This window comes from Syngnathus floridae, chromosome 1 (assembly GCF_059516105.1).
Source record: "Syngnathus floridae isolate MCC-2025c chromosome 1, RoL_Sflo_1.0, whole genome shotgun sequence".
Lineage (NCBI taxonomy): Eukaryota > Metazoa > Chordata > Actinopteri > Syngnathiformes > Syngnathidae > Syngnathus > Syngnathus floridae.
The window spans coordinates 4,247,232-4,263,183 of record NC_142413.1 but is presented as its reverse complement, the minus strand read 5'-3'; the positions used below and the strand labels follow the sequence as shown (position 1 = coordinate 4,263,183).

Genomic DNA, 15,952 nt, shown 5'->3' with positions numbered 1-15,952 from the left:
ATATAAAACATAAATACAAAGTATGGATTAAAAAATACATACTTGAGAACGTGCTTCAGTGTCTTCATCTTGACGCCGCTAGGGGTCAGCAGAGCACAAAAAACATACCGAACTTACCGAATTCTCGCCCGTCAGTATTTTGTGTATGAAGGCAAATTGAAGAAGTAGAGGTTCATCAGTTTATTTTCACCTTGTGGTATATTTACACAAATGTAGAAATGCATCATGATAAATTTTGAAGTGACACGTCAGGCTTTCCTTACCTAACTAACAGATAAAATAAATACAACCACGCCTTTGTCAAAGATAAACTGTACAACATTGAGTCATTTCAAGGAAGTCAAATGAAACAAACATCGCCTTTAAAACTACAATTCACATTTGTCTCTTAAAACCGCACTGTACAATGACCGTAATGTGAATAAAGAGGTCCACTTGGAGTGTTATTGCCGTCTAATGTTCTATACATAGATTCAATATAAACTATTAGTGTGCTATGTGGACTAATCCATTCAGTCCAATACTGGTCTTCTTCCATCAATCTTTATCTTTGCTGTATATATACTATATTGGTGATTCTCAAAAGTGGCACACGAATGCATTTGTCAAGTACAGTTCAGTTTTACTAACTTTTAAATATATTTTAATCAAAACAATCATTAGTTCCTCCCTAAATTTAAGTTACTGTATGTGAATGTCGGTCATGATGTTGGTACTTTGAGAGCCAAGTAGTTTTTGAAGTGTTACTTGGTGTAAAAAGTTTAAAAGGGAAGTCAACCCCCAGATTTTCTTTGAGTCTGTTTTGTGCATTCCAACTAATTGAAACGGTGTTCTGATTAAATTTTTGTTTGTGGAATATGAATGAAACAGCTAAAACTCACCTGTGTTTAGCCATCTCAAGGGTCGGCCATTTTGCCATTTGTTATTGACTGAAAATGACATCACAGGTTCCAGGTCACAACCAATCACAACTGACCAGTTCTCTGAAGCTGAGTCGTGATTGGTTGTGGCTTGAGAAGGCAACGTTGATGTCATTTGACAACAAACGGCAAAATGGCCGCCCTCCAAGATGAATAAAACTCATATTCCACGTACAGAATATTCCTCAGAGTTTAGACAAGTGGCACCACATAGAACATATAATTATACATACATTTTTTGGGTTGACTTCCCCTTTAAGAACCACTGCTATACAGAATTAAAAACAATACACCGGTCATAAAGAAGACTGGAAATATAACGACAGGAACATAAAGGTCACAGTGATATCACCTGGTGGGAAAAGAATGGATAAACGATAAAAGTCAACTTTTCCAGAATGTTCCCAGCCAGGAACAACACGTGATGGGTGGAGGTCTGCATTTTCCACACACACATGCACGCACACACACGCACACACGCGCATACACACTCCCTCGAGACGTCGAGTTAAAGGACGTTTTCAAAGAGGTGCATGGAGCGCATGATGTTTTCGTCCTGGCGACAAAAAAAAACACGGTTAGACAAGGCGAGCGTGCCAAAATGTCGGGATGTCACAACGGCCGCCGCCGCTTACATTTTGGCAGCAGTCAATGAACTCGTCGATGGTCACCACGCCATCTTTGTTCTTATCCATTTTCTGTTAGGGGAGGGGCAACATTACTTCATCGTTACTGCGGTTCCACATTCCGAAAATAAAACCTTTTCCCATCACATAATTAAACAGATTCACAAGACCAACAGTCCGCTTCAAAAGTATTGGGACAGTCAAGCCAATTAATAAAGATTCAGTCCAACTTTGATTTCATGCTATTTAAACAGCGACGTACTCAGGACAGAGGTCATTTCCAATTTCCAAGATTCCTTCATACCTTTCCAGGAAAAAAAATCTACAACTTGCCTGAAAGAACACATCTACATGCTGGCGTGGCGTCTCCTCTTTGAGCACGGGGTACGTGCATTTACCCATCATGTCGTAGATGGCCTTCATGATGTCGAGCATCTCCTGCGGGACAATACCGTCAACCCAGAAAATTTGACATTTTATTTATAGGAGGTCCACTGAGCTGTACCTCTTTGGTGATGTAACCATCTTTGTTGATGTCATAGAGGTTGAAAGCCCAATTGAGTTTCTCTTGAATGGTGCCCCGCAATAAAATGGAAAGACCCATGACAAAATCTTCAAAGCTCACCGAGCCGTTGTGATCCGTGTCAAAGGCGTTGAACAGGAAGTGAGCGTACATCGACGCATCTGCAGGAGACGAAAAAAAAACGAAGAATCAGCAGCAGCCCGTGTCCGACTTGTCTTTTCTTGCTCGAAAGGGGATTTGGATGAACAAAACGAGTGAGCACAAACCTCCTTGTGGGAAGAACTGGGCGTAAATGTCTTTGAAGGTTTCCTCGTTGACGACGCCGCTTGGACATTCCTGCGAGAGACCACCACATTTTTTTTTTTTTGTCAACGAGCGAGGGGACAGCATATAACCCGAAGATGAAGTTTAACTCGGATTATCAGAGCCAACCAAATGCATCCAAAAGGCAAAACAAATACTTCTTTGATTTAGATAAAACAAATCGCTCATCCGTGAACATCGAAAACATGACGCAAAGCCCAGCCAGGCGTGAAATCCTTCCCGAGGTCATCATTTGTGACTTTTCACATCAAGACCTTAGGGAGTTTTATTCAGAGCCTGCTTGACCACCTGAGCGTGCGCTCCGGACAAATAGCCTCATTCTTCTGCCACTTGGGTTGGAGGCGCTTTATTTGTCTTCGCCCACAGCTCAGTTTCTCCTCTTATGTTCGGTCGCCGGAAAGTTAGGCTTGCTGAGCATCACTCACGTTCTTAAAGCCGCGGTAGAGGATCTGCAGTTCCTTGCGGGAGAAGCGCGTCTGCGCTTCCAGCTGTCCGAGACCTTCGGGGCGGTGACGCACGGTCGACAGTTCCAGCTCGTCTTCAATGCTGTCTGGGGGAGGAAAATGAAGGTCGTATATCAAATTTGGAAGGCTACAGTCCTGAGTTAACATTCACTTCTGTAGTCGCAATGTTTGCCAGCAGTCATCTGCTTTAATAAATAAAGCTCCGCCCCCTAAATGGATGCCTTTTTCTTTCCTGTCAGCAAACATGGAGATGCGATTTACCTTCACTGCCCACAACACAACACGCCAACGCACAAAAACTCTTTCAAGCTATTTGACCAGTTTTCTCAAGAGCGCCCCCTTTGGTCACATGTGAGGTCACGAGGTGAACATCTTGTATGTTGCGTTAAGCGTCTTTGACAAGAAGAGCCCGAGAAGTGCCACTTGCTTTGTTCGGCGCCCGATGACGATTTGGCGGCGGCGCACGGGAGCAACCTCATGAGGCGAGCCCTCACCCCGCCCTCGCGGACAAGCGACGGGTAACCTGGAGAGCACAAGTACATGGGGAGGGAGTGCGGTTACCGCGGCAACCGAGACATTTGGAGGGAGATGGGCTGGATTTCTTCAGGGCAACAACATGAAGGAAGGCCGGTGATTGCAAGCGTCATGGTGGTGTAAAGCGACACCTGTAAACAAGTTGAGGGGTGCCATGAGGGTGACATCACCGCTCGGCATGACTTATTGAAAAGTCTGCCACTGGGTCAGCAGAACTCGAGACTGCTGACCTCCTCTCGTGCAGAGGAGAGACTGATATCTCATTAGGCCGTGCTCCGATGGCCGACTTTCTTCCTGTCGGCGTGGCGACAACACCATCTTCACTTATAAGAGGGTGTGCACACTTATGCAACCTCATTATTTTAATTGTTTATTCACAAAAGTGGTGTGAAAAAATGTTAATGGTAGGGATAAAGTTTGAAATGAGTTTTCTTGGCCTCATTTAATGTCACCTGCCGTTTAAACAGAGGTGTGTACACTTTTTATAACCACTGTACTTAACTGGGTAAGGTATAAGAAGCTTGTATAATCTGGCCAATAAAAATGTGGTAGTTGCAAGTACATCTTGAAACAGCCAGATAAAATGGCCTCATAAAAAGGACAAAAACACCAATCTAGTTGTAAAAAAACACTTCCCAATCAATTTTTATTGTTATTCCTTGGACAGACTGACAACAGCGAGCATCCAAAAAGTGCACTGCCAAACGCATTTACCCCAACTTGGCGACGCTCGCTAATGGGGGAGGGCGGAAAAAGTCGTCATTTGTACTGTGGAGCATCGTTGCCGAGTGCAGATGGCAACCATTACGGCGCCTGACGCATTTCTCAGCGATGAGGGAGACATTTTGTTGATGTCTTTAAGCCACTTTGATTCATCGACGTTACCTGGCTGACACCACGCTCGCAATTACCTTCTAGTGAAGCTTCGCTGGCTTTGATAACGTGCAGTTGTGAATTTAGGAAGCTTGATTTTAATTCACACCACGGGTAGCCAGACGTTTTGGCGAGAAGCTCAAGGACAAAGAGCTGGCCCGGAAGACGAATTATTTGTGGGTGCCAGACGAATACAACAATGTCGTTTCACTGCTCAAGGCTTCACTCGCTCACAGCCGAGTCCAAATAGCCTACGGAGTTGTGCGACTTCAGTAGCAGCACCGCATTGTGTTACTCATTGACTGCCATAGACGTTTAAAATTGTTTACCGGAATCCAAACGTTGACTGCCGTCGCAAGTGCGTTTTGCAATTTAGCTCAGTGAACATTTTCTGATTAACAGATTACAAAATAATATTCTACAAAATGTGTTTACATAATTTTTTAAATTTGGTCTGTACATGTTCACTGTTTGAACCACAAAAATACCACAAACTATGAGCACTAAATCCAAAATATCACAAATTTTATATTTTCATTTTGGTGTTTGAATGAGCACAAAAAGAGTGAATAGGCCAGTTTAGCTAATAACAACACAGAGTTTTTCTCGGTTTATTTATTTTTATTTTTTTATTCCTGTATGTATAGTGTCTTTGGATGACCTTATTATTATTATTATTAATAGTAATTATTATTATTATTAATTTAATTAATAATTGATTCAGTAACATTTCCGGGTCAAAATACAATTCAAACTACCTGTAGCCACCTACTCAATTATTATTATTAATAATAATAATAATAATAATAATAATAATAATAATGCGAGGGACTGTTGTACTTTTTCGATTTTTCATGTGAGCTTTGCAATGGATTCTGGTGTTGTTGACCTGAAGAATCAAGTACGCAGTTTTAGTGGACTTCTACAGATGCATACACACAAAAATGGTGGGTCGAACAGTAAGTTGAGCTACATGCAATGATGCAACATTCAGAACATTCAAAGAGGGCTTCACATTAAAAATAACGGGTGGAAATAGTCATCAAATGGCCATCCCTGCTGCACTTTTGCCTTCTCTTCCCTTCAAAGAAACCTCGTGGTTGTACTCCGTGAGATATTGTCATCGCCATTTTCCCCTCACCGCCGCGCAGCCACACAGAAAGGGATTATTAAGATTGAACGCCGTGCCAAGGTTTATAAGCGCGAGACAAAAAGCTCAGCAAAATGGAATTACCATAGGACACAGCACGGCCAATTTTGCACACGACAGCGCGATGTTTTCTGTTGCACCTGCTTTGTCAATTACTACAAAACAAGTGAATAAGCGGGAAGCTGGAACGAATCAAAAGGCAGCCTCCGGGTTTGTCATTTATCTGAAAGTAAAGATCAAACCTGGCTGACCCTAAACTAACAAGCTCCCTGAACCTGAAAAGGAGCTGCTGATTTATATTTAATGAGTCTGCTTGACCTAGAAATGCATACGATGACCCAGCACGGAGCGTTTGGAACTTTAGTGGTCACTACCGAAACATGAGGACAAGTGACATTTGTAAATCTGATATCGAGTCGGACTCTAAAAATGCAAGAATTTAAATGACTAAAGATGAATCAAAATAGATGAATCTATTTAGTTCACAAAGGTAGATGATAGAGTTAAATGTGGACACACATTTATTAATTATAATTTGGAAAAAAGTCATAATTCCAGCGATGACAGACTTTGGAATAAGTTGAAAGAATGAGATAAAAAATTCCACGCCCCTCAAATCACTGTTAAAGCGCACCAAGCAAATCCAACAACAAAGCGTCAGCACCTGAAAGCAACCCGACACCCGATTGTATCTCGATGGCAGCCGCGCGAAGCTCCTAATATAGGAGCACATTTATCAGCCAGCTCATCTCCATGGAAGGAGCGCATCCATCAACACCAGCCGCCACCGCCGCCGCCGGCCGTCAACAGGTGTACAATGAGAAACGTTGCTGAAATGTCATTGTCGGAAAAGGACTGATGTTACTCGACTGTTCTACGGCAGAATCAAATTGTGCCACATCGGATAGTAGACATGTCAAGGGACGGGTAATTGGCTATGCTATGATGTCTTCGAGATATTTGAATGACAGGGTACTAGATTCTTCTAAAACGTGGTACGCTTATCCTGATGGGAAAAGGAAGCTTCAAATTTGCTTCACGAACCAGTTGTATTTATTGACTACTCTAGATGGCGCTGTAGCCCAAATTGAACAGTGTCCTCTAGAGCAGGGGTGTCAAACTTCTTTTTTTCACGGGCTGCATTGTAGCTTCTTTCGGAGGGCCATTATGACTGTCAACCCGAAGAAATGTATTAAAAGCTACAAAACAAACTGACAAATAAATCAGACGAGTAAAAACTGGTCAAATATTAAAAAAAAAGAAATTATTAAAAGTGAAGACAATTTGCAATTCTAGTAATGACAAATTTGATGCACAATTTGTCTTTTCGGGCCACATAAAATGCTATGATGGGCCGTATCTGACCCCCGGGCCTTGAGTTTGACACCTGTGCTCCAGAGGAATGAAAAAAACCCAACCGGTTCATGATTCAACTTTGAAGCTTCATTTTTCCATTACTACAGTCTTAAGAGGTGTGAATCAGTTCTTTGGCAGGTACTACATAATACAACAAGATATTATAAAGTTCCACGACAGACAGGAAGAGGTAGTGTATCTATCAAATGTGAATAATGTAGGAGTGCTGCTGCAGAATAAGGAGGACACACGCTGATTAGCATCCACACAAGCTCAGTCAATAAAGCAAAAGAGATCCAAACAAAGTCCCCGCCGTGTAATGAAAAAGCGCCCCCACTACCAGCATCAGCCCTCATCCAATCAGATAACCCACACAGCAGATTCCAGAGGTGGATGCACAAACAAGCCCCAACGCGGGAGCGAGTCGGCATGAGCCATATGTCATTGTCGTTATTTAATAAAAAGTGCCTGCGACGTTTTACGACTGACGGGAAAATGCACGCAGCGTTTCGCAAAGACGTGAGCCAGGCGGTTAATACTGTATATGGCTTCACGTAGACAGACCTGCCATCTTGACAGATTGACGACATAGTAGGGCCCAACGAAGGCGTCGTTAGAAAGACGATTGTATTGTTTGTTGCTTACATGTACTGTTTTACTTTCGCGCTAATTTTAGTTCGAATTCGTCTGAATGACATTTTTATTTAATTCATTAAATTTTTTTTCATTTGTTCAAATATTAGTACAATCACTTAGAAAATAATAACAAATCAGAGTGATAAAAACTCATTAACATTCAAAATCCATCAAGTCTCCAAGATTATGAACAGGCCAACATGCAGTGCTTCCATTGTTAGACCCATGAGAAATGCCAATTTTTAAATAAAAAATATATCAAAAAATGTAAAAGAAAATTTTTTTTTTAATTTAATTTTACAAATACACCAAATTTCAATATTGAGATTTTATTGCCCAACAGCTAAAACGGCTCCCAGTATTTTTAAATTAAAAATATTTTTAAAAAATTAAAAGAACTAATAATCTTTAATCTAATTTAACAAATACACCAAATATCAATATTGAGATTTTATTGCCCAACAGCGAAAATGGCTCCCCGCATAAGCCAGGTGTCCCAATACTTTTGACTACACCGCGTTAGCTAGAGCAGTGCCAATCATGCCCTTCTCGTCCTATCTGTCTTCTTTTGTTCCACATCAGCGGCGCTATCGTCTCCATCGCAATCTATTAGCGTTGATGTTTTCATCCAAAGTGATTGGCTCTTACTTTGAATCCGCTGCAGACTTCACTTGAGTGTAAACACCCCCAAGGGACGCCGGCAAAAGGCCACGTCAATCACTTCCTCAATGCTAAAAAGGGGTTGAGGAAAAAAAAGCAAAAGGCTAATTGCACCACACGCTTGTAGTCCCTTTGAATTGATTTCTAGACCAGATACAGCATTGTTTAAGAAAATAAATAAAAAAGCATACAAAAAAAATGCAATTAAGTGAAGCAACCAAAATGATGGATTGAGCGAAAGTGGCTGAGTCAGCGCAATGCGAAGCACTTTTGCACTCCATACAAAAAAACAACAAGCATGGGAAATTTTGCTTACGGTGGGTTGATAAACATTGGCCTCCAGATGGAGTTTGCTCAGGTGGCTTTTTTTTTTTTTTGGGGGGGGGGGAGAGATGTGCGCATGGACGCATGTTCAACCAAGTGTGAAATCTCATGGAGCTACGACTTGACATTTCCCAAATTCACCCCAGGAGAATAAAAAAAAACAACAACTTCCGCATTATTTGTGTATGGCGCTTTTGAAATTAGTAATTTAAATGAAGAAATAAATTAATAAATAAGTCATTTATAGGTATGAAAAACAAAGCGATAAAGTCGCAGCCACAAACTCAATATTTAATCCCTAAACTTGAAAACGACTTTCCTTTGAGGTAATTTTAAAAATAACTATTTGTCTACCGTTATTGACCATCTCGCCAGTTTTATAATTGCAAAATGATTTTTTTTCTCCATATCTCCCAAACTTCCCGCTCAGGGACTGACAAGCTCATCAGATGCTTGATTTTCCCGCAGCGATTATCCCTCCAGACACCCAACGTATCGTGTTGATAACCACACGTGGATGTCGTCTGGCCTCATCGATTTCCATTCGGAGAAGCAAAAACTTGAACTCAATCTACGCCAAGTACGCTCGCATCCCCAATTAGAAGGAAGCAAACACATACGTGTGTGAATGGCCACGCTAATTGGAAGTCTAACTGAAGTGTCATCGGAGCAGGTTGATTTAATGAGACCGACGCGGTCGGTCGGGATTAAAGCGTTCGCTCGGGCCCGACGCGCTGAGTGAGTTTTTATCGCTGCCTCGCTAATTAGACGGCTTTTCCTTGAGATGCATATGAGACGCCGTTCGAGACTCCTCAACACATTGGAATCGTTTTCCTTTACAGTGTGTCCCAAATAAATAAATAAATAAATAAATAAATAAATAAATAAATAAATAAATAAATAAATAAAGATTTTGTTTAAGCTTGCAAAGGTGACCTTTCTTAGAATAAGTGGGAGCTTGAAAATTTCTCAAAGGCAATTTGCAAGACAGTAGGCGGAGTTAAATCAATGAAGAGCTTCCCAGTGACCTCACGGCAGTGGATTTTATTTTAATGAGGTCTCAAAGACAAAAATTTACACCACAAAAACAGTCGCAGAGTGACTGATTTGAATGAAGAACTTTGAAGACCATGTCTCACTTTTTAAAATGATGGATAGATAATGACAAGAGTCAAATCCAAACAAAGAGTTCAAGTAAACAAAAAAATGAAATCAAAACATGAACTTAAATGATGGCTACAAGACAAGCGAGTTCTAGCCAGGAAATAAACTGTCAAATGTTCTTTACAAAACAGTTTATTTCAAGCAGCATAAAAGAGTTCTATGAGACATACTAGTCATTTTTCCCCGATGAGTCTTAAACAGTTCTTTAAAACAAAAACTGCACTTTTTCCTTTTCTTTTGTTGTTGAACGTTATTATCCCTGATTGGAAAAAGGCTAATTCGACTGTATCTTATATGCGAATAAATAAAGACGTCATTCAAGTGTGAGGATATTGATTTGGGACCACCCTTGTCTGACACTTCTTACCCTCGGAGAAGTTGATGATCCCCAAGATGTGCAGCAGCTTGATGGAAGCAAACACCAGCACCACGATGCCCACCGTCTGCAGCCCCTCCGTCTCCCAGATGGCGCTCAGCACCGGGCCACCCTCGGACCACTCGTCGCCCCCTTGCCCCGAGCCGAAGCCGGAGCCGCCCCCCTCCTCGCCTTCCAAGCTACCGGGGCTGGCACCCGGTCCCGCGCTCCAGTTCCCCCGTGCCCACTCCAGCGCTAAGCCGGGCCGGGCGCACAAGCCGGGCACCCCTCGGCACCCGTTTCCCGCCTGCCCGCTCCCTAAATCCAGGTCGAGACCTCGAGTCCGTCGGGTCACCAAAGCGATCGCATGGCCCCGGTGGGGACGTGAACTCGATCTAGACGACGATGACGGGAAAGCGGCGGGAGCAAACTCCGCTCTTGCACTTGAGAAGCGCTGAGCGAGGGGAGGAGGGTGAGGGAGGAGGGGGAGGGGAGGGGGCGTGTGAAGAAGGGAGGGAGGGGTCACGGTGAGAGAACACGAACCACTCCACGTCCACCTCTTTTGTGGGACCTTCTCACTACATGTTTCCTCTATCCAACTGCATGTTGACATGCTGGGGGGTCAGCAGCAAAAAAAAAAAAAAAAAAAAAAGAGCATACCGCCCTCTACTGGCCTTTTCTAAAACTAGCAACTTTTGTTTACACAGTCAGGAAAGAATTACACTGATCGTAGTTGTTGGTGAAAAAAAATTCGACATTTGTCTACATAAAATTCCTCCGTCCGGAAATTGTTGTGACAGCAAAAAAGACAACATGCAAAGTTCCAACAGCCATGCTGAATGAGTGCCACTCATCAGCATCCCTCGTCCACAATTCATCTGGGAATTTTCATTAATTGCTTTAAGTGAACCGTGAATGGTTTATCTCGCTCGCTCATCAATCAAAGCCGCTTGGCATGTCATTTACGAAGGGAGACACAATTAGAGGACACAATTAGGGACACCTGCGGCAACAGAAAGTGAAAGCGAGCCGCCATCTTTGGTGGCGAGGTGGAAAGGCCGTCGCCTGTAAAAAGAGGAAACTGGGACGATCAAACACGGGTATACAAAATATTTAATATTGTGTGGCTAACTGTTCTTTTTTGCTGTTATTGGAAAGAAAAAAAAAATGCCATGGCATTGAAAAATGCTGATGAATAAATAAAATTACAAAAAAATATATTTTTTCCCCAGTCGGCTCCACCCTCAAACATTTTACTGACATGCTCAACAGCGCCACCTATCTTTTAATTAATATGGACAAAGAGGAAGTGAGTGACAGGGTTACAAAAGACGAGCAGGCCCGCGTGCAGAAGCTGATAACACTGAAGAACCGATAACATTTGATTTACGCCGCGCCGTTTGTCAGCCTGCCGGCGACCGGTCCGACAGGCCGGTGAAAAGGTCAACGGCCGGCGAGGGACAAGAAACATCGGCTGGGACGGCGGGGAGACATAAAAAGGCAGCCGCGACCCAGAAGGGTCGGAGCCGCTGTCCGATGCCGCCGGTCGGCAAGTGAAATACAATCGGCAGAGCTAATCAGCACCATCGGGAAAAATCAATACATCTCTTCTCAAAATTACAAATGGAAAGGGAAAATGTCATATCTGCAATAATGTTTCTCAGTGTGTCCAAACAATTTGACGGAGTTACCGTATTTATTAACAAGTGTACACCGAAGTTAACTTTCTCTGCTTTTTCACGCTCATCTTACCGGCGTATCCGACATCCAACAAGCCAAACTGTTCCAGAACTTTGACGACGAGGACCACTACGAGCAACATCTCCAGATCCTCCGAGTTCATGTCGACGAGCCATCAAAAACGCCGCTCGACAAACTCGCCTGTGCGGCGCTCTTTGGCCGGGAGGCACGTGTGGACAACAACAAGGAGGAGGAGGGGGAGAAAGAATGTGATTGGCCACCCTTGTTTGCTCACCGTTTTATTTACCAAGCATTTAAATGTAGATAATAAAATTTTAAAATGAGTATTATAGTTAAATATTTTAGAAATAAGAGAAAGATATAAAAGAGAAAATATTTTTAGAGGAAAAAAAGAAGCTTTTTTGGGGAATAATAGTGATTATTTTGACTTGTGAGCATTTTTTTTTTTTTTATAAGCTGAATGTTTGTTTTTACCAAACCAAAATAATTAGCGCCTTACTGCTAACTGAATGCTAACACAACATGGGAAACGCCACAGACTGACTAACCGAACTAACGTCAATATTGTAATAATTATAATCATTTAAACAAGATCCATTTGAAAACAAATGTTAGCAACACATGCAGGCAGCATACAACAATACACACAGGCATATATTCTTTATCCTCTACGCAAAGTCACAAATATTTCTTCAGATTCGTCATTACCAACGATAAGACGCAGATTTTCAAAAACGTGAATATCTCCAACCTACTTTATAAAGTAGCCTCCATTAAGACCAAAAAGAGGCAAAGGAGTACGACAAGTGAAACATGATGCGTTCTCATCAATTCAGGGCGCAATCAAGGCCTGGTAAATAATCAGCACAGTGTGTCGTATCAATCAGTGTGATTGGTGGTGAAGCTAATTAGTTGTGCGTGTGTGTGTGTGTGTGTGTGTGTGTGTGTGTGTGTGTGTGTGCGTGCGTGCATGTTGACACCTGCATAGCACAAAAACTCCAACATGGACACAATGCCATTCAATACATTGCAACACTACAAGCGAATGAGATTCTTCTAAGTAGCAAATCGTCTCCTAATCCATACACACATTGCTAGTTTTTCATTAATGGTCACCATTGTTTTAAACATAGCATACCTTTGGAAAAAAGCAAAACAATTTGCCTACTTTTCATCACTGAAATTATTATACTGCTGAACAGCAAATTTTAATCAGGCTTTGTGTCCCTAGATATATTTTTGATGCCGATTTAAAACATTTATTTACTTGCACATCAGCTTTTTGGGTTGATTTCTTTTTTTTTTTTTGTTTAAAGTTAGACCTAGAAAGACTTGCACAATACAGATTTTAATTATATATTATTTTTGTTTTTATTTTATTTTATATTTATTATGGGTTGATTTCAATTTTTGTTTTGTTTTAAAGTTTGACCTAGAAAGGCTTGCACAATGAAGATTTATATTTTATCTATATATTATTTTGGTTTTATTTTTATTTTATCTTGAAACATTTACTCGCATCTTTGATTTAAAAAATAGCAAAAATTGTAGTGCAATCTTGTAAGTCATGCCAGTTAATTAATCACATAATTAGAATAATGAAAATGCAAGCAGTGATGTGCTGTATTATGTGACGTCGCATCTTTGATTTAAAAAATAGCAAAAATTGTAGTGCAATCTTGTAAGTCATGCCAGTTAATTAATCACATAATTAGAATAATGAAAATGCAAGCAGTGATGTGCTGTATTATGTGACGTTGCTTCCCCCAAGTGGACAACAAGAGGAAGTGCAAACCACAGCTGGACAAAACTGCTGACAAATTAAAAATCAAAACAAAAACAAAACACTGTAAAAAGACATTTTAACCATGTTTGTTTCTCAAGATCAGCAATAACGCTCCAGGGATTGTTTAATCACCCCACAAAGAATATCATTAACTTCCCCACTATACATTTTAATCAACATTTTACACATTGCTTTCCTGATCTAATTTGTTTCCTTCAAATTTTGAAATGGGTCAAGTTGAAGTGTTGCATAACAGGGGTGCTAACTAGCAAGCATCTCGTTTCCAAACATCAGCACGTGCTGTGAGACAAATAGTGAACGCCAAAGTTCCCCGCTGCTCAAGTTTCTTGTTAGCCCGGGCTCCTAATAGCCAACAGCACAGACTGACATTGACCATCTGGGAACTAATCGGAAACTGTTGCAGCCCACGTCATCAATCGGGCCTGGTTAGAAAGCGGCGGGCCGGCCGGCCGGCGGGCTGTCATTGTAACATCCCATCTGGTACCGCTGAATAAGAAGCCCGTGTGTGACAAACATGGCCAGTTGGAATATTAAGGCCTACCAGCTTTGGTGGTGGAGAATGAAAACCGCTCGACAAAGATGCAGCACAAAAAAGCATGTGAGGTTGTCAGGGGACTATGAAAAAATAATTTAAAAAATAAACAGAAACAAGATAGAGGGGGGAGCGGGGTGGTACTCGCCCCTCCCTGAAATATACTCGGAACCCCAGGCCAGATACAATTATTGACTTTTGGGTAATTTCCGATTTTTCGAGGATTTTTCCCAACATTTCCACCCTTCCCTCGTAAAGTACACATAATGAATCTTCATCAGCATTTTTTGTAGAATATTTAGGGTTTGTAAAAAAAATGTTTTGCGGACCCTGAGATATCCTTGACCCCCCAGCCCCCCCACGGAAAAAAAATCTATCTCCGCTGGTGCTCGACCTACAACAATGCACTCGGATGAGGAGGATGAGGGGGATGAAAACAATAGTTCCTCCACATGCCTTTCAGTGAGTGGTCTCTTGTCGCAAACAACTCATTTGACCAGTTGGTAGCCTGAGTAAGCAGCTTCCTCCCACACGGCAAAAAACACAAACATTCAGATCCCGACCACGCACACGCTGCGCGAGCACCTGAGGGGGCTTGTTGGACTCGTGGGACGGACGGGCGGGCGCCTCTTGTCATGCAAACGGCGGAGATAAATGGAAGGCTGCAGAGTGGCTTGTTAAGTGCCACTCGCCATTATTTGCTGAATGTAGCGGGGGAAAGCAAAGCCTTTTCGGTTGGAAGGACACAAAAGGCTCGACACCATCGGTAATTTGGAGCCCGTCATCGATTAGCAAACGATAATAGATTCGATCAGAGGAAGACCCGATCCAATTAATCATCTTAATTCAGTGTACAGCGGAAGGGGGCTATTCGTTGAGAATTGGGACAAGCCCCACCCAGAAATAGCAAAATTTAGCGTGTAATTAATTGAAAGAATGAAAACCTCTACAAACTACAAAAAAAAAGTCAAAAGATTTTTGAAATTAGCATCAGAAACACATTTAGGGACAGGTAAAGCCATCTCTGAAATCTGTTGAACTGCGTCACCTTCACACCCGGGTCAATATGACCCGGGGCATTTTTCCTTTTCCATAAATCCCAATTATTCAATTTTTGTTGGTCATGACTAACCTTTTGACTCACAATTATTTCACCGTTTGTGCTTCAAGAAAGCTGATGTTTCCGAAGTTTCATACCCCTAAAACAAAGTCAACTCAGCCCACAACCCAAGAAGAAGCTTCCATAGATAACATGAACCATCCCGACCGTATAGATCACTCGTCTTGCCGTAACTGTATATAGGTTAGCCTCCCATGTGGCTCTATCTAAGATATGCTTACAGTGCACATGCAGCAAAACCAGGCTGCTGCGCCTTGCATGCTCACCGCGGGCCCCTTAAAAAAAAAAAAAAAAAAAAACGACTTTCATTAATATCACTGTGCTTCCCTTCTCGCGGAGCCAATTAAACCAACTGGATGGCTTGCAAATAGTGTCAGTACACTGGAGGCAAAGCAAATAATATTTCCACTTTTTACACCCGCCCTCTACAAAAAAGAAATGACGACTTCCAAGCAATTTCATGATCTGCTGGTCTGGCAAGAAAACGGAAGAACTTTCTGCACGCTCGTGTCCAAATTTGCATGGAGCAACAGCTGAGATTTTTTGCATTGCTGTTGGAAGGTTAACACCAGCTTGAAATCATCAAGTTGGCTGAGCGCTTTTCCCCGACGGCCGTATACGGGCTTGGCATCTGGAGGATGGTTCGTACACGATTCCAATGATACACAAAAAAAAATTCTGTCTGGCTTCCTACCTGTGGGCTTGCGTCTTTGTTTGGGCTGAAGAGAGAAGATGACCATTAAAGCTCCCATGATACCTTTGCTTGGCTCGCTCGTCGCGAGTGATCTGAAAGTCCTGCTTGAATTCCACACACACACACACACACACTCTCACACTTTTGCCTCCCACACTTGATAGTGAAGTCTCACATTGGAGTGAGTGA

At 42.1% G+C, this 15,952-nt stretch overlaps 1 protein-coding gene across 3 annotated transcripts in view; it reads right to left on the bottom strand.

Annotated features, from left to right (window-relative positions):
- Positions 1 to 165: 165 nt before the first annotated feature.
- The window catches only part of kcnip4a (potassium voltage-gated channel interacting protein 4a), a 32,358-nt gene continuing 16,571 nt past the window's right edge, over positions 166 to 15,952 (bottom strand). Inside the window, exons 2-8 of one of the 3 annotated variants that reach the window (XM_088360278.1) lie at positions 3,281 to 3,380; positions 2,819 to 2,939; positions 2,336 to 2,405; positions 2,052 to 2,230; positions 1,880 to 1,984; positions 1,556 to 1,618; positions 166 to 1,476 (exon numbers count right to left, since the gene is read on the bottom strand). In XM_088360278.1, coding sequence (XP_088216404.1) covers positions 1,429 to 1,476; positions 1,556 to 1,618; positions 1,880 to 1,984; positions 2,052 to 2,230; positions 2,336 to 2,405; positions 2,819 to 2,939; positions 3,281 to 3,380 — 686 coding nt within the window. In that variant the 3' untranslated portion in view covers positions 166 to 1,428. Of the gene's footprint in view, positions 1,477 to 1,555; positions 1,619 to 1,879; positions 1,985 to 2,051; positions 2,231 to 2,335; positions 2,406 to 2,818; positions 2,944 to 3,280; positions 3,381 to 11,661; positions 11,795 to 15,763; positions 15,837 to 15,952 lie in introns of those variants that run through there. The other 2 variants (XM_088360429.1, XM_088360351.1) reach the window with 2 other exon arrangements.